Here is a 24,548-nt window from a genome sequence, read left to right as displayed (position 1 = left end):
CCTTCAGATGTCTTCTAAAAGTCTGGTAGCTGTTTGAAATCTGGTGGGAGGGCGTTCCACAGGGCAGGTGCCACTACCAAGAAAGGCCCTCTGCCTGGTTCCCTGTAGCTTCACTTCTCGCAGTGAGGGAACCGCCATAAGGCCCTTGGCGCTGGACCTCAGTGTCCGGGCAGAATGATGGGGGTGGAGACGCTCCTTCAGGTATACTGGGCCGGGGCCGTTTAGGGCTTTAAAGGTCAGCACCAACACTTTAAATTGTGCTTGGAAATTCATTGGGAGCCAATGTAGATCTTTCAAGACCGGTGGTCTCGACGGCTGCTCCCAGTCACCAGTCTAGCTGCTGCATTCTGGATTAGTTGTAGTTTCTGGGTCACCTTCAAAGGTAGCCCTACGTAGAGCGCATTGCAGTAGTCCAAGCGGGAGATAACTAGAGCATGCACCACTCTGGCGAGACAGTCTGTGGGCAGGTAGGGTCCATAGGCGCCGACTCCATGGGGCCTGAGGGGGCCCAACCCCCTCAAAAATTCGTTTGGGGGGGCTCTGCCCCCCCAATAATCTCAGGCGCCCCTCCAGCAGAGCGCCACTGCCGCCCCTCCCCCAGCCCAAAATGCACTGGGTCGGGCTGCATGCCTCCTGCCCTCCCTCCCGAGCAAAAGCTCCACCCAATTTCCTTCAGAGCTGATTAATAGGCGCAGCACGCTCTCCCCTATTCGCTCACGAGGAGGCGGCGCCACTTTATCTGCATATTCATGAGCTTATTTATTATTCATGAGCTTTTGCGGGCTCCCCCAATATTTTTTATAAGTCGGCGCCCCTGGTAGGGTCTCAGCCTGCGTACCAGATAGAGCTGGTAAACAGCTGCCCTGGACACAGAACTGACCTGCGCCTCCATGGACAGCTCAGCTGCGAGTCCAAAATGACCCCCAGGCTGCATACCTGGTCCTTCAGGGCCACAGTTGTTCCCTTCTGCACCTTCTAACAGATCTAAGGTCTGAAATGTGCATACAGTGGCTTCAAGTTACAAGAAAGGAGATTCCGACGAAACGTCAGGAATAACTTTCTGGCAGCAAGAGTTGTTCCAGTTGTGGAACGGTCTCCCTTAGCAGGTGGTGGACTCTTGGTGGCTTCTAAGCAGAGGTTGGGTGGCCATCTGCCATGGATGCTTTAGCTGAGATTCCTGCATTGCAGAGGGTTGGGCTAAATCCTTGGGTCCCTTCCAGCTCTAATATTCTATGATTCTATATGCAAACAGAGTAACCTGGAAGAGTTCGCCCAACAACCTAATGTTCCCATATCAAGCCAATAGTGTTTAGGTGACTAAGGGGACTCTCCCCTGATCACAGAAGCCAACTTGCTTTTCAAGAGCTGCTGCAACACAAGTGTAAAAGGGGCCTTTTGTCAAGAAGAAGAGGAGTTTGGATTTGATATCCCGCTTTATCACTACCTGAAGGAGTCTCAAAGCAGCTAACATTCTCCTTTCCCTTCCTCCCCCACAACAAACACTCTGTGAGGTGAGTGAGGCTGAGAGACTTCAGAGGAGTGTGACTAGCCCAAGGTCACCCAGCAGCTGCATGTGGAGGAGCAGGGAATCAAACCCGGTTCACCAGATTATGAGTCTACCGCTCTTAACCACTGCACCACACTGGCTCTCCAGAGAACCTCCTTGAATTGTTGCTCCCAGAAATGAAGAAGAGGCTGTACTAGCTTTTCGTACCACTGGACTACATGCCTCTGGCTGAAATTCACAGGTATCTTTTTGCTGCAGTATGGGAAGTAGAAGATATATAACACAGAGGGGAAATCAACCAACCACCGCTGCTTTATAAATCAATTTATTTACAGTTCTATAGTCAAAGATCAATAGCAGAACAATCATTTTATTTCAAGAGCGACGATAAAAAACAACCCATTAACTTTTCAGTCCTGTCTGAAGGCTTAAGATTTCAAACATTAAAATATTTAAACTTCATCTTCTGATTACCAGAACCAGGGCATTACTATACGCAGTGCTAGCACCTAATAGGCAGAGCACCTTCAACAGGCGCCCTTAGCCTATGAAGATTTTGTGTGTGCAAAATGAGAATTATTTTGTGCAGTCTCTAACTTTCTCAAGTGCCATGTGCAAACTAGCAGGGTTTTGGGGGCAGTGGGCCTTTTGGCTACGTAAGGAGCCCAGCGAATGCTCAAGCCCAGGCACCCCCAACCTTCGGCCCTCCAGATGTTTTGGACTACAGTTCCCATTATCCCTGACCACTGGTCTTGTTAGCCAGGAATCATGGGAGTTGTAGGCCAAAACATGGGGAGGGTTGCAGGTTGGGGATGCCTGCTCAAGCCCACCATTCTCTGGAATTGGCCACAGCTGCGCATACTCTTGACACAATTTGATGCGCTTCCATCCTGCTGTTCTTCTGTGGAAATCAAGGCATCATCAGTAGGGTTACCAGGTACTCTGCCATCCCAGGCACTGACCAGACTCAGACATGCTTAATTTCCTCAAGGTTCCTGCATCATCTGCCTTCAAAGCATCATCTATTGGGAATCATATTCAGATGATTATGCTTCACCCTTAGTTGCATTCCTGCATAGGTGGGATTATTTCAAGTTCTATGCAGTCAGCCACATTTAGTGCATTTCCACTGAGGTCTGTTGTTCTTTGTAAAAGAACAGGATGGTAATTTCCCCCATTAATGTACTGAACTGCTTGTCCAGGGAAGCAGAAATCTCAGTGTGGGTTCTAGGGGAAGCCCATTTTTCCAAATCCCTCCATGATCTGCATGGAGACAAAAAAAAGGGAAAACTAAAATTAGTGTATGTTGACATGCACCTTTAACAAGCTGTAATAATAATAATAATAATGATGATGATGATGATGATGTTATTATTTATTATTATACCCTACCCATCTTGACTGGGTTGCATAAGCCATTCTAGGCACCTTCGAACATAATAAAAATACAGCAAAATGTCTAACAGTGAAAACTTCCCAATAGTGGGCAATTCTCAAAACCAGCACAATCAGGTATTCCAAAAGGACTGGAGTAAATTTACACGATATCTAAAAGATAATTTTAAGCAATTAACATCACTAGCAGGGTTATCTGAAGACTTGTAAGGATAAGTTTTCTACCTTTCTATATTTATTTAAATTTTGAGCCATTTTGTAACGAGTGTAATTAGAATTCGAAAACGTACAAAATGTAATGATGTAATAGTTAATTTTGAAAGCTCTGAGGCAGGAGGGGAGGAAGTCGATAGGTTCTAAAGAGCCAGGGAGGTAAAGTGGATAATGATGATGGGAATGTATATTGTTAAATGGAAAGTAAATAAAAACTATATATAAATATAAAAAGATAGGGGGCAATTCTGTAATGAGATGCACCTAGATGTGGCTACAAGTTAGATGTCAGGAACTGCAAGTAGGAATGTCAGAGAATTCCGAGGAAAAGAGAAACGGGAGCAGAAATTGCTGGTGTTCGCTTACACTCATCCCAAACGCAGAACATAAATCAATCCAGCAAATGCAATTGGTGTTCCCTGTTGCATTCAGACCACAAATGATATGCAATTGATCATGGAAAACCCGCATTGGTTTTCCTTTGCATTCAAATTTATGGAGTGGGATAACATAATAGGGATGCGGGTGGCGCTGTGGGTTAAACCACAGAGCACAGGACTTGCCAATCAGAAGGTCAGTGGTTCGAATCCCCGCAACGGGGTGAACTCCCGTTGCTGGGTCCCTGCTCCTGCCAACCTAGCAGTTTGAAAGTACGTCAAAGTGCAAGTAGATAAATAGGTACCACTCCAGCGGGAAGGTAAACGGCGTTTCCGTGCGCTGCTCTGGTTCACCAGAAGCTGCTTAGTCATGCTGGCCACATGACCCGGAAGCTGTATGCCGGCTCCCTCGGCCAGTAAAGCGAGATGAGCTCCGCAACCCCAGAGTCAGTCACGACTGAACCTAATGGTCAGGGGTCCCTTTACCTTTATAACATAATGCCAACGTGAGTTATGTAATTAATTACGCAGACTATGTAAAACTACACGACATATGTCATTTCACCACAAGTGGACAGCAAGACAAATATCACGGGTTTTGGCAGAAGGCGATTTGCAGCAGAATGAAACAGTACTGCACGTGAAGAATACACGTTCGGACAATGAATGATGCCTCCTTACATCCCTAATTTCAAGCCAGGGCTACTGGGAATTTGGATGGCAATCCCAATGGCAATTTGCATAAAATATGGTAACTTACTCATTTTCATTCCAAGTTTCTGATGCATGTCGTATACTTGCTGGGAGCTGCAGCACTCATTACAGTGGTATAAACTGTGAGCCTGGCAAAGGATATGAAAGGAACTGAGTCATGTTATACCTAAGATTCTAACTCAAACATTAACTTGAATAAAACAGAGGTCAGATTTAGAGGGGCCCTTTTATTGCACTGGGTTCCAGGTTTATTAGAAGCATCTTTATCCCACTTTTCAGTCCAAAACAGGCTCCCTTCCCCACAAAAAAGGACTTATAAATGTCAGTGTTAAGACCAGCTTAAGACACGACACACAAGGAAAAAGGATGGGGTTGGAGGAGAGGGAGAAGGAAACCCAGGCGTTATTTCTTTAATTATGGAATTCTTGGAAATCTGCAAAGCTCAGCTGGGAGAGCATGAGATTCGTAGGGATTGGACTAGATGACTCGCGAGATCCCTTCCAATTCTATGATTCTATGAAATGCCAACTTACTTGTTTAAGACTGGCTGTACGGATAACACCTGGAAAACAACAAAATGGAAGGGGTCCATTTACTAAAAAGCAGTTCTAAATGGCTGAAATGTCTAAGCGCCAGTACACAAAAAGAGGGGGAAAACACACAGTATGATAAAAACAGTACTACAGAAACAGACAGAAACTTAATGCTAGCAATAATAGGGTCCAATCTTCTGGGTCAGGGAAAGCCTTAATAAGACATCTGAAGCAACTGATGGATGATGCTTCATGTATTATTATTATTAAATTTATTTATTTATACCCTGCCTTTCTCCCTGACAAGACTCAGGGCAGAGGAAAGTCCATTCTGGAGTGCAGAAATTGAGGCTTTTTTGCACAGATGCCCACAGAGGCCATCACTGGCATCCTCAGTCTCTCCCCCTCACCTGTTGTAGTGTGTGCTTAGTTGCGTGTGCGTCACCCACAACAGGTTTGCTTGTTTGCAAATTTGGCAACCCTCGAGAAATCCCACCAGAAAACTATTCTAGCATAAAGGCACCAGTAAAAGGCTTTATTGTTTTTGGTTTTTTTAAACAGGCATGATGTAAAATGGAAAACTTACTTTGTAGAGAGACTCAAGATTAATATTTTTCTGCCCGGTGGCATTCATCGCCTTCATGGCATGGGTTCTGCAGAGTAAAAATTAAATTTTAGTGAATGAATCAAAACTGGGAAGAATCGCGGTGCAGAAGACAATTTCATACTGGAGGTCGGAGGTGCGGGGGGTTTCGCCCCATATGGGATTCTGTTTGTGCATGTAAAAATTACCAGAACAGAAAGCTGAGCAACATGTAGTCTTTTTTTCTGAGCTCAGTCTCAGTTGTTGTGTACCACATGCTCTCGACTCTTGCTTGTCACGGCTAAGAGGATGGATGGCGGCTAATGGATTGAGGTTGAATCCTGACAAGACAGAAGTACTGTTTGGGGGGGACAGGAGGCTGGCGGGTGTGGAGGGAGTCATTTTGGACTCACAGCTGTCCATAGAGGCACAGGTCAATTCTGTACCCAGGGCAGCTGTCTACCAGCTCCATCTGGTATGCAGGCTGAGACCCTACCTGCCCGCAGACTGTCTCACCAGAGTGGTGCATGCTCTGGTTATCTCCCGCTTGGACTACTGCAATGCGCTCCATGTGGGGCTACCTTTGAAGGTGACCCGGATATTACAAGTAATCCAGAATGCGGCAGCTAGACTGGTGACTGGGAGTGGCTGCCGGGACCACATAACACCGGTCTTGAAAGACCTACATTGGCTCCCAATACGCTTCCAAGCACAATTCAAAGTGTTGGTGTGGACGTTTAAAGCCCTAAATGGCCTTGGCCCAGTATATCTGAAGGAGCGTCTCCACCCCCATCATTCTGCCCGGACACTGAGGTCCAGCACCGAGGGCCTTCTGGCAGTTCCCTCACTGTGAGAAGCAAAGCTACAGGGAACCAGGCAGAGAGCCTTCTCGGTAGTGGCGCCCACCCTGTGGAACGTCCTCCCATCAGATGTCAAAGAGATAAACAACTACCTGACATTTAGAAGACATCTGAAGGCAGCCCTGTTTAGGGAAGTTTTTAATGTGTGACATTTTAATGTATTTTTAATCTTTGTTGGAAGCCACCCAGAGTGGCTGGGGAAGCCTAGCCAGATGGGCGGGGTACAAATAATAAATTATTATTATTATTATTATTATTATTATTATTATTATACAACCCAGGAAGAACCAACCAGGTGGGTCCCCCTCCATGAAAGCAGGCAGGAGTCGATGCCGAATTTCAAGACATACACCCTGAACCTTGAGGTACTGGAGAACCAAAACTTGGTGGCAGATGTCTCATTCTTGGGCAAGACGATTGAGATAGTGGTGGTCAACCACCTTCAATTGTGCCTGGATAAAACTGAATATGAGGAACTTTGGCCCTCCAGATGTTGCTGAACTTCAACTCCCATAATCCCTAGCCGTGTTTGCTGGGGCTGATGGGAGTTGTAGTTCATCAACACCTGGAGGGCCAGAGGTTCTCCATCCCTGATCTCGACCCATTTTGGTCTGGCTCCAGGCCTGATTTCAGCACTGATTGGTGAAGGAGAGGCAGAACTGAAAGGAACTGCATATTGCCTCCAACAGTGGAGGTAAAAGAAAGCATGTATGTACTTTTGCTTTTCATTTTTCTTTAGGAGAACATCATCTTCACACAAACCTTCGATCATCAAAAGGAGGAGGGGTTGTCCAGTGATCGTAGTTTGTCTCCACCCGGTACCACCTACATAAAACACATGGTTAAAACATTTATCATTGCATTATTTTTGCACAAATAAAGTACTTATTTTTTAAACGGGGGAAATTAGTTTCTTCCGAAAGATTTTCAGATCTGTAACATGGTTAGGAAAAACTAGACGCACCCTGATTTTATGCACAAATGGCTGCTCATATCATGTCAAGCTAGCCCAAGTATGGGAGACCTTGTTCAGCCCAAGGCCACAGTCCCTCCCGGGCAACCTTCGGAGGGCCATATGGTGCTGTTGGGTGGGGCTAGGGGCAAATATGGGGGAGCAATGAATGTATATTTTGCTTCTGTGCAGAATCCTAGTTTCTTTTTTTTCTTTTTAAAAATATATCTTTATTAATTTAAAATAAATACATTTATGAAAAACAGATGTACATACAAGTAAACAAACATACAATCAAACAAACAAATAACAGAAAAATCAAACAAACTACCACACTAGAAGATATAAGAGTAATATAATATCATCAGATATACTCCTGGTATTGAACACAATTATAAAATTTATAGAAAAGAAATTTAAAACTGACTTTCAATTAATCTCACTGTGCTTTGTCTATCCATTACTTTATACCGCACAGTTACATATTTCTTATATCATTTCTTTTTACCTCCCTACAAACTTATATTTATACACTACAGGGATCAGTCTAACTCTGCCAAGATGTTTCCTTTTATTCCATCGTTTTCTAAATATTCTTTAAAGATTCTCCAATCCTAGACTTTTTGTTTTGGTTGGCCTCTTACTCTTCCTGTCGCTTTTGCTAGCTTCCTAGTTTCTACACCCTCTCTATCCCCCGTCCCAGGCACAAATATCCCTTCCGGCTACTCCAAACAGCTGCGTCCTCTTGCCCTGCTCAAAAACTACCAAGGGACACTGATACTCCTTCCACCTGCAAATTCACAGCTTGTTTTTTTCCCTCCCCCACCTGCAAAACCCAGGGTTGCAAAATTTCACGCTTACCCTCCGGTCAGAGGATCCAAGGGCCAAATATCGACTGGACCGCTTCTCCTTCTCGTGATGACTGCCCCCTCCCTGGGATTGGTGCCCCCAATGATGTAGTAGACGTCAGCTATAATCGGTGTCTTGGACAGCATGAGAGCAGCAGCCTCAAAGTCTTCAGCGTCGCTCAAAACCTGCAGCAAAGCGGAAAGGGAGTGGGCATTTTGGACTGGGAGGTCCACACCATGAGGGGGTTCCTGTGCCTTTAAGGGTTGCATAGAAGGCACAGTTTTTCCCATCGCACGGCTGTAGAGTTGGGAGAAGTCACAAAAGCCCCACTTTGGGTCTGGAGCTGGCAAACCTGCAAACATTTATCACACTGTGCATTACTCCCAAGGCTCCAGAAGTAACCGAGTTGCCGCTTATCCGTGTCCTGAAAACCTGAATTCCCATTTTAAGGAAGCAAGTTTCTAGCTCTCCTATTTGCAGAGCTAACCTGAAAAGCACCAGGCACAGAGCTGTCACGCAAAAGCGAAAATGACAAATGACCCTTGCTCACCTCAGGCCTCAAAACCATGTTTTTTAATTGGAACACCTACCAATTTGCAAGACATTAATTCAACAGAACATACAATGTTTGTAGTCATCTGTGCTGGGGAAAACGGAATTCTGAACGCCGTGACATCTGAAACAATTTTATTATTGCTAGTTTGAGTTATCATCACAAAAACCTGAGTATTGTCAAAGTTTGAATATTCTCTCCCTTTTATACCCTCTGCTTTAACTCATCCTACATCAAGCCAACAAGATCCACAAGTTGAGATGTGCCAGATTAGCCTATGGCTGACAAAATGTGCAATGATGCTCTAGGGCAGTGGTGGCCAAACTTGGCCCGCCAGCTGTTTTTTGGACTACAACTCCCATCACCCCTAGCTAACAGGACCAGTGGTCAGGGATGATGGGAATTGTGGTCCCAAAACAGCTGGAGGGCCAAATTTGGCCACCACTGCTCTAGGGCAAGGTAGCCAATGTGGGGCTGCCCTCTGGATGTTGTCACTTTCCAATTCCCATCAGCAAGGCATGATGGGAGTTGTAGTCCAACAAATATCTGAAAGACTGCCTCCTTCCTTACAGAGCGGGCATTTCAGAAGCTCAGGGTGGTAGTGGACCAGGAGAGGGCATTCTCTGCGAAAGCCCCTAAGACTACAACTCCCATTATCCCTGACCACTGGCCCTGATAACTGGGGATAATGGGAGTTGTAGTCCAACAGCAGGTGGAGACCAAAATTTAAGCAACACTGCCTTGCAAAGTATGCTGGAAAAGACTATATAAGCTGATTCCAACAAAATCAAAAACAAACTCTAACAAACCTGCTACACATGGCAGCAGAGAGAACAACAGTGTGGATCCAGGAAAAAAGATCCAGCTGAAGACTTTGAAAGAAACATCATTGCTGCCTAATAAAACAAGTGAGGAAACGGAATCACTACCCAGGTGCTCTATGCTGAAACCCCAAGGATCCATAAATATTAAAGAAGACTCACCCCACACTATTGATTATGGCAGATTTCAAGATGAGCCAGTAGCAGGGCAAGACTTGCCCCAGGATAAAGGATGGAAACTGATGTTGGCAGATAGGAAGTTAGCTTTTCTTAACTACCCGAAGCCAAAGGGCTTCCTTACACAGGAAGAACGCTCGGTGCATTTTGCGAATATTTTAGATGATATGCTGCCAGGGAAAATAAAATTAAATGATATTACCTCAGTAGATTTCATATTCTACAATGGATATTCTCTGCGAGTGATTGCCTCCTTCAAAGATCAAAACTTGGCTAAATATATATATAGATCAAGACATCTGCTGTCAAAGAAAAGGATAACGGTAACAAGATTTTTCGAAAACAGCACATGTTTGAAATTGTTCCCTGATGAGTTTACGACAGCTGAGATAAGATTTACTTGTAAACCAAAGGAGGAGAGAGGACACTCAAAAGACAAACTGGAACATACTGAGCAAGGGCCCTTGAAACTAAGACAGGAGATGAGATTGCCTAATGAGGGGATGGATAACTTCTATCCAGAAGAAAAGGCATTAATAAACCAGTTTGGATTGTTGCCTTTCTTTGCCCAATCTGAGATCTTGAGAAGATTGGAGACCCTTAGAAATAAGTTAACAGAGATGAATGCTCAGGAAAAAGTAAGAGAGAAAGAACCAGCAACGGACCAATTGAAGAAAGAGAACCTCTCTGAAAAAGCTAAGACAGACCTCATGAAAGATTACTTTTATAATACCTCTACAATTGCGGAGATAAACCTGTTAACAACAGATCCAACACAGTGCGTAAGGGACAGCAACAATCTACCATCTAAGAAGGAAACCATCCCTATGGCAACCACGAAAGACTACCCTTATATCACCTCTGCAGCTGCAGAGATAAACCTGACAACAACAGATCTAACACAGTGCGTAAGGGACAGCAACAACCTACCATCTAAGAAGGAAACCATCCCTATGACAACCACGAAAGACTACCCTTATATCACCTCTGCAGCTGCAGAGATAAACCTGACAACAACAGATCTAACACAGTGCGTAAGGGACAGCAACAACCTACCATCTAAGAAGGAAACCATCCCTATGACAACCACGAAAGACTACCCTTATATCACCTCTGCAGCTGCAGAGATAAACCTGACAACAACAGATCTAACACAGTGCGTAAGGGACAGCAACAACCTACCATCTAAGAAGGAAACCATCCCTATGACAACCACGAAAGACTACCCTTATATCACCTCTGCAGCTGCAGAGATAAACCTGACAACAACAGATCTAACACAGTGCGTAAGGGACAGCAACAACCTACCATCTAAGAAGGAAACCATCCCTATGACAACCACGAAAGACTACCCTTATATCACCTCTGCAGCTGCAGAGATAAACCTGACAACAACAGATCTAACACAGTGCGTAAGGGACAGCAACAACCTACCATCTAAGAAGGAAACCATCCCTATGACAACCACGAAAGACTACCCTTATATCACCTCTGCAGCTGCAGAGATAAACCTGACAACAACAGATCTAACACAGTGCGTAAGGGACAGCAACAACCTACCATCTAAGAAGGAAACCATCCCTATGACAACCACGAAAGACTACCCTTATATCACCTCTGCAGCTGCAGAGATAAACCTGACAACAACAGATCTAACACAGTGCGTAAGGGACAGCAACAACCTACCATCTAAGAAGGAAACCATCCCTATGACAACCACGAAAGACTACCCTTATATCACCTCTGCAGCTGCAGAGATAAACCTGACAACAACAGATCTAACACAGTGCGTAAGGGACAGCAACAACCTACCATCTAAGAAGGAAACCATCCCTATGACAACCACGAAAGACTACCCTTATATCACCTCTGCAGCTGCAGAGATAAACCTGACAACAACAGATCTAACACAGTGCGTAAGGGACAGCAACAACCTACCATCTAAGAAGGAAACCATCCCTATGACAACCACGAAAGACTACCCTTATATCACCTCTGCAGCTGCAGAGATAAACCTGACAACAACAGATCTAACACAGTGCGTAAGGGACAGCAACAACCTACCATCTAAGAAGGAAACCATCCCTGTGACAACCACGAAAGACTACCCTTATATCACCTCTGCAGCTGCAGAGATAAACCTGACAACAACAGATCTAACACAGTGCGTAAGGGACAGCAACAACCTACCATCTAAGAAGGAAACCATCCCTATGACAACCACGAAAGACTACCCTTATATCACCTCTGCAGCTGCAGAGATAAACCTGACAACAACAGATCTAACACAGTGCGTAAGGGACAGCAACAACCTACCATCTAAGAAGGAAACCATCCCTATGACAACCACGAAAGACTACCCTTATATCACCTCTGCAGCTGCAGAGATAAACCTGACAACAACAGATCTAACACAGTGCGTAAGGGACAGCAACAACCTACCATCTAAGAAGGAAACCATCCCTATGACAACCACGAAAGACTACCCTTATATCACCTCTGCAGCTGCAGAGATAAACCTGACAACAACAGATCTAACACAGTGCGTAAGGGACAGCAACAACCTACCATCTAAGAAGGAAACCATCCCTATGACAACCACGAAAGACTACCCTTATATCACCTCTGCAGCTGCAGAGATAAACCTGACAACAACAGATCTAACACAGTGCGTAAGGGACAGCAACAACCTACCATCTAAGAAGGAAACCATCCCTATGACAACCACGAAAGACTACCCTTATATCACCTCTGCAGCTGCAGAGATAAACCTGACAACAACAGATCTAACACAGTGCGTAAGGGACAGCAACAACCTACCATCTAAGAAGGAAACCATCCCTATGACAACCACGAAAGACTACCCTTATATCACCTCTGCAGCTGCAGAGATAAACCTGATAACAACAGATCTAACACAGTGCGTAAGGGACAGCAACAACCTACCATCTAAGAAGGAAACCATCCCTGTGACAACCACGAAAGACTACCCTTATATCACCTCTGCAGCTGCAGAGATAAACCTGACAACAACAGATCTAACACAGTGCGTAAGGGACAGCAACAACCTACCATCTAAGAAGGAAACCATCCCTGTGACAACCACGAAAGACTACCCTTATATCACCTCTGCAGCTGCAGAGATAAACCTGACAACAACAGATCTAACACAGTGCGTAAGGGACAGCAACAACCTACCATCTAAGAAGGAAACCATCCCTGTGACAACCACGAAAGACTACCCTTATATCACCTCTGCAGCTGCAGAGATAAACCTGACAACAACAGATCTAACACAGTGCGTAAGGGACAGCAACAACCTACCATCTAAGAAGGAAACCATCCCTGTGACAACCACGAAAGACTACCCTTATATCACCTCTGCAGCTGCAGAGATAAACCTGACAACAACAGATCTAACACAGTGCGTAAGGGACAGCAACAACCTACCATCTAAGAAGGAAACCATCCCTGTGACAACCACGAAAGACTACCCTTATATCACCTCTGCAGCTGCAGAGATAAACCTGACAACAACAGATCTAACACAGTGCGTAAGGGACAGCAACAACCTACCATCTAAGAAGGAAACCATCCCTGTGACAACCACGAAAGACTACCCTTATATCACCTCTGCAGCTGCAGAGATAAACCTGACAACAACAGATCTAACACAGTGCGTAAGGGACAGCAACAACCTACCATCTAAGAAGGAAACCATCGCTGTGACAACCACGAAAGACTACCCTTATATCACCTCTGCAGCTGCAGAGATAAACCTGACAACAACAGATCTAACACAGTGCGTAAGGGACAGCAACAACCTACCATCTAAGAAGGAAACCATCCCTATGACAACCACGAAAGACTACCCTTATATCACCTCTGCAGCTGCAGAGATAAACCTGACAACAACAGATCTAACACAGTGCGTAAGGGACAGCAACAACCTACCATCTAAGAAGGAAACCATCCCTGTGACAACCACAACGCGCTCTGGGACCAGCATGAGATACCTGGATGAGGATGAACTTGGCACCAGTCAAATAGAACACCTCAAGGTAGACTCGCCAAAAAAAGGAGTACTGATCACTAACGTTAGCACGCTGCACCCTTCAACTGATTCCATTGAGTACCTGGGCGATAATACATCTATGGACATTGCCAAAATGAATGAAATCCAACTAACAGATAAAAAGATAGGCCCAAAAAATCTTTCAAAGGCAAATTGACTAAGACCAATTTTTGGCAAGACAACGTGCAACCTTGCCTTGCTAACTTGGAATATTGCAGGCTGGCAAAAGAGGCGTTCTGACCAATCCTTTGCTAAATATATCCAGAGACATGACATTGCGTTTCTCCAGGAGACCTGGAGCACAAGTGAAGTGGAGTTAAATGGTTTTTCTGCGTTCTCCCTCCCAGGTCTTTTAAGTACTAGAGGGGGGCGAGTTAAAGGTGGGTTAGTTACTTTAATCTCAACAAGGCTAAGGGCCACATTTAAAAGACTAGACTCACTAGACCATCTGGCCACAGCTGTGCAAGTACAGTGGAGAACCCACAGCTGGCTGCTGATTAACGTATACCTACCTCCACAAAGAGAGAAAAGATTGATAAGAAATACTTGGGCTCAGTTAGAATAGTATCTTGACAAACTACTAAATCAATTTCCTGATGCCTCTGTAGTGGTGGCAGGTGACCTAAATGCCAGAACTGGACAATCTGATGAGGCTTTGTGTGCCCATTTCCACGAAACAGTCCCCATTATAGAGGAAACCCACCCAATACCAGCTAGAATCTCAAAGGATAAAGGCTGCAATTATGCCGGCTTATGCCTACTACACTTGGTCAATAAGTTGGACCTGGTTATATTAAATGGCCGCACAGAGGGGGAGAAGGTCGGAGAATTCACATTTATATCTAACAATGGCGCCTCCACAATTGATTATATAATCGTGTCGTATGATCTTCAAAACAAAGTTCTGGAATGCAAAGTGGAGGAGCGCTTAGACAGTGATCATCTGCCATTAAGTGCACTTGTAGCTGCGGGAAAGGATTTATCCTGCGCTGAAAAAATCGAGCATTCGAGCCCTACAGCTTTGGAGCTCAGATATTCGCGCATTAGATGGACAGATGAACTGCATAAGGAAATTTCAAGTAGGCTATGCTCAAAGGAATTCCTCATTAAGAGAGAAAACCTTATAACTTCCTCAAGCCATGAATTAAAGATAAATTTATTTCAGGAGTTAATTTTACTCCTTCAAGACCCCCTGAGGGAAAAAAGGAACAGGCCAAGTAGGCAATCCTCAGTATATAAAAACTCCAAACCCTGGTTCGATCAAGAATGTCAGGATATGAAGCTAAATTTACTGAAAAAATACAAGAATTATAGATCTGCCAATTTACCCCAACTCCCCACGGACTGGTTTGAAGATAAACGGAATTATAAAATTTTGATCAAAAACTAAAAACTCCTGGCACAGAAAAGAGAATGGAAATGCCTAATAGATGCATCCAGAGAGAGAGATTCGGCCACCTTCTGGAGACTGGTAGCAAATGGAGTGCGACCTACTTCCTCAGAAGTGGAGTATACTATACCTGCAGGGACTTGGGAGGCATTTTTCCAATCTTCATATTCAGCTCTGCCTTTGACACAGCCACTAATACAGTGTGCGGCAGGTGATGAGTGGCCTCCGGTGTCGGTCGCGGAGATTAGGAGGCTTATTCAGGCACTCAAACACAGAAAAGCCCCGGGAGCAGATAACATCTCTCCTGAACTTCTCAAAGCCAATATTGACTGGTGGGCCCCAGTCCTTGCCACCCTTTTCACCAGCATAGATCAAACAGCAATAATACCAGAGGACTGGGGATTGGCAATCATCGTTCCCATATTCAAGAAAGGCTGTAAACTTGATCCAGCCAATTACAGACCAATCAGTCTCTTAAGCATCATCAGCAAACTTTATGCAACTCACCTTACGTGAAAAGTTTGCGGACTGGCTGGAACAGGAGCACATCCTAAAGGAAGCCCAGGCTGGTTTCAGGGCACATAGATCAACTCTAGACCAAGGATTGGTATTGCAACATCTAGTGGAGAAATACACCTCAAAGAAAGGAGGCTCTCTCTATGTAGCCTTTATAGATTTCAAATCAGCCTTCGACTCGATACCCCGGCACAGACTTTGGGAAAAACTAAATGCCACAAACATCGATAGACGTCTTTTGCTTCTTATCCGTAGACTACATGAAAATACTCGGATCCGTGTTAGATGCGACCGTTATGGGAACCTATCAAAGGAAATCCAAAGTTCCCATGGTGTCAAGCAAGGCTGTGTTCTTGCCCCTATTCTCTTTAACTTCTATATAAACTCCTTAGTCGGGAAGATGGAGGAAGCAAGTTCTCATTCCCCAAATCTAAATAATACACCAATCCCGGTCCTTTTGTACGCGGATGATGCGGCACTTATTTCCTTCTCTTGTGTGGGTCTAAGAAAACTTTTACGAGCTCTTATAGAGTATTGCGAAGCTGAACACCTAATAATAAACTACACCAAATCAAAAATTATGGTGTTCTCCAAGAGAAAACTCCGACATAAATGGAAAATTAATAACCAACCTATTGAGCAAGTAACATCTTTTAGATATCTTGGAATAATTTTTGATGAGAAGGGATCTTGGTGCCATCAGATTAAGAATTCCATTGTAAATGCGCAAAGATCTTCCAGAGCTACCATAAGATTCTTTTACAGAAAAGGAGGTCAATATGTTCCTGCTGCCTCCCAGGTCTTTGTTGCAAAAATACTTCCACAATTGACGTATGGCACCCAGATATTTAATTGTCAAAAACTCAAGTCCCTGGAATCTGTACAAACTAAATTTTATCGTTCCCTACTAGGGTTACCTACCTGTGTCTCTAACACTGCCATTAGGCTGGAGGTTGGCCAACTCCCTATTAATGCCAGGATATGGATCCTGAAGATTCACTTCTGGCTAAAACTCATATTTTTCCCAGTGGGAGTGGCTCCATTGACTCTACTAGACCCGTTCCAGTCTAAATGGAGATTGTCGCTTTATGAAAAATTGAGGGGCCTGGGGCTTTCCTCACAAGAACTCATAGCCTCAGGCTTTGAAAAGGCTAAAATGATGGTGAGCCAGTGAATAGGAGATGTAGAGCTTCAGGACCATATGAGCAAGATAGATAAATATCCAGCTATCCAAGATTATGGAAAAGGGTTTAATCTAACCCCATATTTGCTGGACCTACAAATCGCAAAATATAGGCGGGCGTTTACCCTTACTAGATTTGATGTATTGCCATCTGCCTTACTAAAGGGCAGATACGAAGGCACACCCTATGCTGAACGAGTTTGCCCATGTGGTCTGAAGGAGGTGGAAACGGCTTCACATGTGCTGTTACACTGCGACCTTTACGGGGATATCAGGTTGCTGTTTATCTCCCCTATCGTTCAGAAATTTCCAGGTCGATCTGAATCTCAGCGGTTGAAAATCCTACTAGGAGACAAAAACCCAGAAGTAACACTGAAAGTGGCCAAGTTTTCTGCGGCCGCGATCAAGCGGAGGGCATTAGCTGTAAAAAAGTAAAAGATCTGACCCCCGGATAAGCCCCCCCCCCTTTTTTAAGCCCATACATATACTGTAGTGCATATATGAGTATGTATATGTGTGTGTGTGTGGGTGTGTGAGTATATGTGTATTGTTTTTATGTATAATTTTACAACTTTTAACTGACACCATCATTCCCTTGTAAATTATTGCTGCCTTTTATGTTTTTTTTTTCCTTTCTTCTGGTCTATGACCGTAATAAATTCATTAAACATGCCTGTGCATTTGACACTTGAGATGTCTATTTTTTAAGGACCCACACTATTCTTGTGATGGTAATCTTTTTAAAATGCTTTTTAACATTGTATTTCAAATTGTTGTGACCTGCCCTGGGACCTTAGGGTGAAGTGCAGGTAATGAATCAAAATAAAAGAACAGTAATAATAAATTTAGAGAGCACTATCTTGGCTGCTACTGTTCCATGGAAGAATCCGAAACAAGGCAATGCAGATATCGGTCATTTTGAGTCACAGAAAAGGCAACCTGTCACATGAAGCACAGAAAATCTCTTAACAAATAAAAGTGATAAACTAAATGCATAACATTTCTGTAAATGTACCACCTCTTGAACTGCTTTCCATAACAATTTACCAGTGCAATTTTGTAAGAAAAGCATGGAGACTAATTCAAAATTTCTGATTTTCTGAAAGTGAGCACTGAGTCTACAAAGGACAAAACTGTGGCTACTTACAGTCCTGACCAGCCAGCTGACTGGAGAATTTCGATTTATGAAAGCAGCAATGGCATTTTCCCACCACGCGCCAGAATCTATAAAAATGAAAGGGGGGGGGACAGACACTCCATAAGAATCAACATTCACAAACAAGAGTGGTTTCCTCTTGCTGTTTTAGTATATAATTGCTCCCAACCCAAAAGGCCGGGATGAAGAAAAGCAATTTTTAAAATGCAGATTTGTGATTTCAGTTATGTTTTTCTCTTTTGAATGAATGCATTCTGGATCGTATGTGTCAGGGGTTCAGGAGCAGAGGCAAGGGCAAGGGAGGAAACAGAGAGCGAGGAGGAGGAGGCAGAAGAAAAGATGAGTGATGACGACGACCCGAGATCTCCGAGTCTTTCCAGTGAATCAGAAGATTCACAGAAAGGAGCACCAGTGGCCAGGGCAAGGGGGGAGCCTAGGGGGACACCCCAGGAAGATAGAGCCAGAGGGGACTCGGAGGGGAGCAGTTGGAAATTGGGACCAGCGTCACCGCCAGAGAGCAGGGAAGAGGAAGGGGGCCAGGGATCAAGCGCTGGCAGCTCACAACAGGAGGGAGGGCACGAGTCAGGAGTGGCCACACCTCCATCAGGGAGCGAAGAAACGGTCAGACGGAAAGTGGAAGGTTGGGCGCGCGCGCCAAGTTCAAATGCACAGGGAAGTGACGCAGTAGGCAGCCCGGAGAGGGAGCCAGGTCCTAAAGCCCGGCGCAAGGAGACAGAAGGGTCCGGGGGGTCGGCGTCGGAGGAGTCCCGGAGGGAGGAGACCCCGGGGGGCAGAGGGACCCAGAGGAGAACAGTCAGGCGGAAAAGGTGGAGCAGGGCTAGGATATTAAGTTGGTGTACAGGAGGCGGGGACCCAGACAGAGCTTCGCCGATCTAACCATAAGACGTAGAGTTGCACGCAGCAGCTTGAGAATGGGAACTGTAACTCAATAAAGACTTTTACTTAATGATCGCTGGCTAGCGTGATCCTCTGTGAGCTAGGATCGGGGAGCAACTCTGACAGTATGTTTTTATCCACTGTGCTCCAGAACGGAGCAGGGGTTAGGAAAATAGATCCGAAATGCAAAAAGCCAACAAAAGTACAATAAGACACATGATATGAACTGAACAAGACACTGGCAACTGCACATATTTTTGTAATTCATTCTGACTGTAGATTATACCCTGCCCTGTTGAGAAAGAATGAGCTTTGCTTACCTCTCTCGTCTCCAGAAACTGTAAACTTGTGTGGACTTTGTCCTGTCCATAAACCTACGTAACCGAGAAATGTCGTACCTCTGAACTTTACCTGAAAATCCGAAGACGGAGAACAGCCTGCAATTAACTGCTTTTAACGCATAGGTAAAGGTAAAGGGACCCCTGACCATTAGGTCCAGTCGTGTCCAACTCTGGGGTTGCGGCGCTCATCTCGCTTTATTGGCCGAGGGAGCCAGCGTACAGCTTCCGGGTCATGTGGCCAGCATGACAAAGCCGCTTCTGGCGAACCAGAGCAGCACACGGAAACACTGTTTACCTTCCTGCTGGAGCGGTTCCTATTTATCTATTTGCACTTTTGACATGCTTTCGAACTGCTAGGTTGGCAGAAGCAGCAACTGAGTGACAGGAGCTCACCCCATCACGGGGATTCGAACCGCCGACCTTCTGATCGGCAAGTCCTAGGTTTTGTGGTTTAACGCATAGCACATTGCAAAACACGGTCAAGTCAGAGATGTTGTCACTTTAAAACACAGGGTCCCACATTTAAATAAAGGCCTAATTCATAAATGTTGATATTTTCATCCCTCCCATTGCAAGAATCTCCTGATCTGTTGTTTTGAGAAAGGAGGGGGCGGAAACCGCTATTCTACTCTTCCACTCCTGACTGACTGCCTCACTCTGTGTGTGGAGAGAGTCTTATCTACGTAGTGACTAAATGGCTGAGTGGGAGCAGTAACACTCATGCAAGCCAGTAGTTCTTTAGTTTGTAGTAGCAATTAGAAATAAAAGGAGTTATGCTTCACAGCTAGCTTCTGCGTTATTTATATTCTGGGACCTGCACTGGGACCTGTTTTCCAGGATTGGAAGGTCTCTGAAAGTGCTCCAGTCACCTAGCTCAGTCGGGGCAGAACCAGTTATTGAGCCAGTCGCTGACATCGGTTGAAAGACATACTGACAATAAAATGCTTGAATAGGATTAAGAGAGAAGCTTAAAATTCAAGGCCTCTGATTTACTAACACAAAGAGAATGAGGAAATGTTCAACAAATGTTTTCTCTCTAGACTTCAAGCTAACACTCCGGCCTTTGGCCACAGCAACTGGGGCTTATGTGAATTGCAGACTAATGACAAATCAGTTGTGTACACAAGACATGTTTAAAGCACACACACACACAAATCCTGGAAACTGTAGTCCCCCCCACAGCTATAGTTTTCGGCACCCTTTACAAACTACAGTTCCTAGAATTCTTTGGAAGTAGTCATGTGATTTAAGTGGGCTGGGTGTACTGGAGGACCCCCATTCCTGTTACAAGCAGTCAGGTGCCTAAATCCTGCCCCCGCCCCTGTAAAATATGATGGATGCCATTTCAGAATCCTGGATAGGACAGATTCTGAAATGCAAAATGCACACTCGTCCTGCATTTTCTATCCTTCTCTCGGTCATTCTTAATCACCACCAAAAGCTCTTTGTACCTGCCCATTCTTTATGAATTCCACATCAATGGTTGTCTTGCGTAAAATATCTCCAAAAGCATAATCCATATTCCGGCCATGGTATATGTTCCCATTCTTATCCTGAGCGATGATACTGGTGCAGAATCTGTGGGACAATAAAAGATTGTTGGGTGAAAAGGGACACTCCACATCTGGGATAGCTCAGTCGGTAGAGCATGAGAATCTCAATCTCAGGGTAGTGGGTTCAAGTCCCAGGTTGGGCAAAAGATTCCTGCAATGCAGGGGGCGAGACTAGATGACTCTGGAAGTCCCTTCCAAGTTCCTAGAATTCTATATAGGGTTCTATATCCACACAAAAATTATGCGTTTCCCCTGATATTTCATCTGGGAAATAAGCAACACTGATCAAATGGACATCCTTCCCTTTTGGGGGGCACAGATTGCTGTGACAGCAACAGCTCTTGTGAGCACTTGAACCCCGCCCCCAGCAAGGTCTCCCCCATTCACTTAAATGGACGGAGTAGTTTCAAGCACACCTAAATGCGTAACACTCCCCCTCTGTTGGAATGAATGGCGAAGTCTGTTTTACACAAGAACTGCGTACACCTATATCGGAGCTGTTATGATAACAGATAAAAATGCTAATTATTTAAGATGGAATGTTGTGCAGTCACCTGGAAGTAAGCTCGCTTGAACACAGTGGGGATTACTTCTGAGTAGCCAAGCCCAACATCGCTCCTAGTATAGCTGGGTCAATTTGCCTCGGCAAATTGCGGCCCCCGAGACCACACAACACCGGTCTTGAAAGACCTACATTGGCTCCCAGTACGTTTCCAAGCACAATTCAAAGTGATGGTGCTGACCTTTAAAGCCCTAAACGACATCGGTCCTGTATACCTGATGGAGCGTCTCCACGCCCATCGTTCTACCCGGACACTGAGGTCCAGCGCCGAGGGCCTTCTGGCAGTTCCCTCACTGCGAGAAGCCAAGTTACAGGAAACCAGGCAGAGGGCCTTCTTGGTAGTGGCACCCTCCCTGTGGAACACCCTCCCATCAGATGTCAAAGAGAAAAACAACTACCTGACATTCAGAAGACATCTGAAGGTAGCTCTGTTTAGGGAAATTTTTAATATTTGATGTATTGCGGTATTTTAATATTTTGTTGGAAGCTGCCCAGAGTGGCTGGGGAAGCCCAGCCAGATGTGCAGGGTATAAATAATAAATTATTATTATTTATATTATTATTACTCTGCTCGTTTAACCGGAAAAGCTCTCAGAGCAGCTTGCAGATTAAAAAAGTGAGTCCTTGCCTGCAGGCTTGCTTCCTAAAATACATGGCACATAAGGAAAAAGGACTGAGGAGGGAGGAGGTTGGCACCCGTGGAGCACGGTGTGACCCCCACCAAAGGTACTACTTATTCTAAAGCAAGGGAAAGGGGGGAGGAGGAGGGGGGGAAGCAAACCTGGGTACCAGTTATAGTTTTTATAACAAGCAGCTGGGGTGGAATAGATCAGGCAGCCTGTGGGCATGGCTGCCAAAAGTTGAAGATCAAAGGGGCTTTCATCCCTGCTCAGCGCCTGAGGGCCCCAGTCCTGCCACTCGCCACCTGGCCCAGGGCGGGGCCTGATGGGCTCTGTAAAGGACTGCTGCTGCCACCGTCACTAGGCAGACAGGGCTCCATTTTGATTCATTTTTGGTTTAAATTGCTGTTATTTTCTACCTACGGTATGTCATTTTAAACTGTGATATTAATGCTGTATTCTTGGTTTTAGATTTCGATTTATGTGGAAATTGTTTCCCACGTGGTTGTGTATTTTTTTGATGTGGTTTATTTATTGTTGATGACTTTTGTAATTATGTAAATCTTGTCCTGCTGTCAGCCGCCCTGAGCATTGTTTTTTAACTGTGGAGAGGTGGCATACAAATAAAAAAGGTTGATGATGATGCCTTTAAAGCACACAGCCTCCAGCAAAGAATCTCGGGAACTGCAATTTGTTAAAGGCGAAAGGAAAAGTAGCTCTGTAAGGGGAAAACTTCTGGTTCCCAGGATTCTTGGAGAGAGGTGTTCTTTAAATGTACGTTGTGGAGGCAGTATTTTTAAAAATAGGTAAAGGTAAAGGGACCCCTGACCATTAGGTCCAGCCGTGACCGACTCTGGGGTTGTGGCGCTCATCTTGCTTTATTGGCCGAGGGAGCCGGTGTTTGTCTGCAGACAGTTTTTCCGGGTCATGTGGCCATCATGACTATGCTGCTTCTGGTGAACCAGAGCAGCACACGGAAATGCCGTTTACCTTCCCGCCGGAGTGGTACCTATTTATCTACTTGCACTTTGACGTGCTTTTGAACTGCTAGGTGGGCAGGAGCAGGGACCGAGCAACGGGAGCTCACCCCGTCGCGGGGATTCGAACCGCCGACCTTCTGATCAGCAAGTCCTAGGCTCTGTGGTTTAACCCACAGCGCCACCTGCGTCCCTTTTTTTAAAAAAAATACTGTACAAGAAATCCCTTGCACCAATGAGCTCTTCCTTACCAACATCAAGGACACTTACGCAGTAGATTCGTAGGCCAAATTGATGAGCAAGCCATCCCCAACATTTAGCCCCAGGGCTTGGCAGAGTCCCCGGATCTCGCCTGCAAACGGCTGAGGGGCAAAGGATTCTAATTCTTCCGCCAGAGGCCGGATAATCGCATGAACCCACTTGGGAACCACTTCGCTGAAAAACAAAGAAAACACAGCAATAAATAGGTGTCATTGGCTTCAGAGGGGCTGCCGCTTAGCGAAAGGAGAACCACCTCTGAATGCAGAACGATGGCAGTCAGGCTTTGAGACGATTGTGAGCAAGAAGACCTGCTTTGCTTTCGAATGGAACCGCTGAGACCCAAACCCACAGGAACCCAAGGAAAAAATAGCAGCTCAGATTGAGAAGAAAGGTGTCTCTTAGAGAGCAAGTGAGATCAGTGTGTTGCACTAGGACCTGGGAGACCAGGGTTCAAATTGCCACCTGGCTAGCAAAATGAAGGCTGCTTCCTCCTCCTTTTCTAGTTTTCAAACTATTTATTAAATGTCAAGTTGCATATACAGAGCTTTTATACACAGATTCTATTGGCAGAAACTCTGGCTTTATATAACGTGCTGCACCTTTAACTCAATTAAGGAGAAAAGGGCGGGGAACAGGAGGCACACCCCCGCAAAAAAAGGCAGGTGTTAAAAGCTGCCTCTTCTTGTGTAATGAAAGCGTGAACCCCAAATTAAGATTTTATCAATGTTTCATTGTTTTTTAAATGACTGCGTTTCCCATGCTTTTATCTTGTTTTTATCTGCAGGAGGAGCAGAAATAAGTTTATAATAAGAGGAATAATTTATAGCCAAACAAAAAATGGAAACAGCTACTCAGACAGGCTTGGTCTTTTAGCGGCACTTGTTTTTATCTGCAGGAGGAGCAGAAATAAGTATATAATAAGAGGAATAATTTGCAGCCAAACAAAATAGGAAACAGCTACTCAAACAGGCTCGCAGAAAGCACTTGCAGAAAGTTGTTTGGAGATGATGGAAAATATATCCATATCCGTTTAAAAATAAAAATAAGAGTAATTATAATTTCGAAGCGCTGATGTGGCCACCACCAATCCCTTTTCTCCCACTCCAAGTGGGGAAAAAATCCACAGCAGTATCTCCAGTGCGGACTCACTCGATGAGCTGGTAGAAAGCAGCTCGCAGGAACTCCGGGTCGAAGTGGCGCAGGACCGGTTTCCACCGCTCCTCGGGCGCGCTATCCAAGCTGACATTGCACAGCAAGGGCGCAGCAACAGCGGCCCCGGAGATGTGGGGGGCAGCAGCACCCCTGCACAGCAGCCTCAGCAACAGCAGGAGGCAGAAGGAGCTCCAGGCAAGCCCGGGCAGCAGTGGCAGCCGCCGCTCCATGGCTGCGACCCAAAAGCAAACAGAGCAGCTCCAGCTAGGAGCCCGGATATGGGGAGGAAAGGCGGCGCGGAGGGAGGGAGTGCAAACGAAAGGCGGAGCGC

General features: G+C 45.2%; 2 protein-coding genes across 2 annotated transcripts in view; one reads left to right on the top strand and one right to left on the bottom strand.

The window, feature by feature from the left end:
- Positions 1–216: 216 nt before the first annotated feature.
- MOB1B (MOB kinase activator 1B) overlaps positions 217–24,548 on the top strand; it is a 244,326-nt gene continuing 219,994 nt past the window's right edge. Inside the window, exon 1 of the mRNA XM_082236773.1 lies at positions 217–220. The gene's annotated coding sequence lies outside the window, so the exon portion shown is untranslated. The remainder of the gene's footprint in view (positions 221–24,548) is intronic.
- On the bottom strand, positions 1,817–24,500 carry NAAA (N-acylethanolamine acid amidase). Its single transcript, XM_082236601.1, has 11 exons — positions 24,215–24,500; positions 23,075–23,239; positions 20,544–20,670; positions 19,072–19,162; positions 17,846–17,922; positions 7,996–8,168; positions 6,945–7,007; positions 5,326–5,392; positions 4,740–4,768; positions 4,253–4,334; positions 1,817–2,770 (listed from the first exon to the last, which is right to left on the bottom strand). The coding sequence occupies exons 1-10, from the start codon at positions 24,445–24,447 to the stop codon at positions 4,259–4,261; spliced, it is 1,101 nt and encodes a 366-aa protein (XP_082092727.1). The 5' UTR covers positions 24,448–24,500; the 3' UTR covers positions 1,817–2,770; positions 4,253–4,258.

This window comes from Podarcis vaucheri (assembly GCF_965113315.1).
Source record: "Podarcis vaucheri genome assembly, chromosome: 9".
In the NCBI taxonomy this organism is placed as follows: domain Eukaryota; kingdom Metazoa; phylum Chordata; class Lepidosauria; order Squamata; family Lacertidae; genus Podarcis; species Podarcis vaucheri.
Note: the sequence above shows the minus strand (reverse complement) of the source record. Positions and strands in the feature narration are given on the sequence as shown.

Bases quoted from the DNA above. Each gene is read 5' to 3' on its own strand.
- NAAA (XM_082236601.1), bottom strand. From the start codon at position 24,447: ATGGAGCGGCGGCTGCCACTGCTGCCCGGGCTTGCCTGGAGCTCCTTC. The intron at 23,240-24,214 runs GTGAGTCCGCAC...TTTGTTTTTCAG, and splicing joins GCTTTCTACCAGCTCATCGA to CGAAGTGGTTCCCAAGTGGG. The intron at 5,393-6,944 runs GTTTGTGTGAAG...TTTACTCTGCAG, and splicing joins CCTCCTTTTGATGATCGAAG to AACCCATGCCATGAAGGCGA.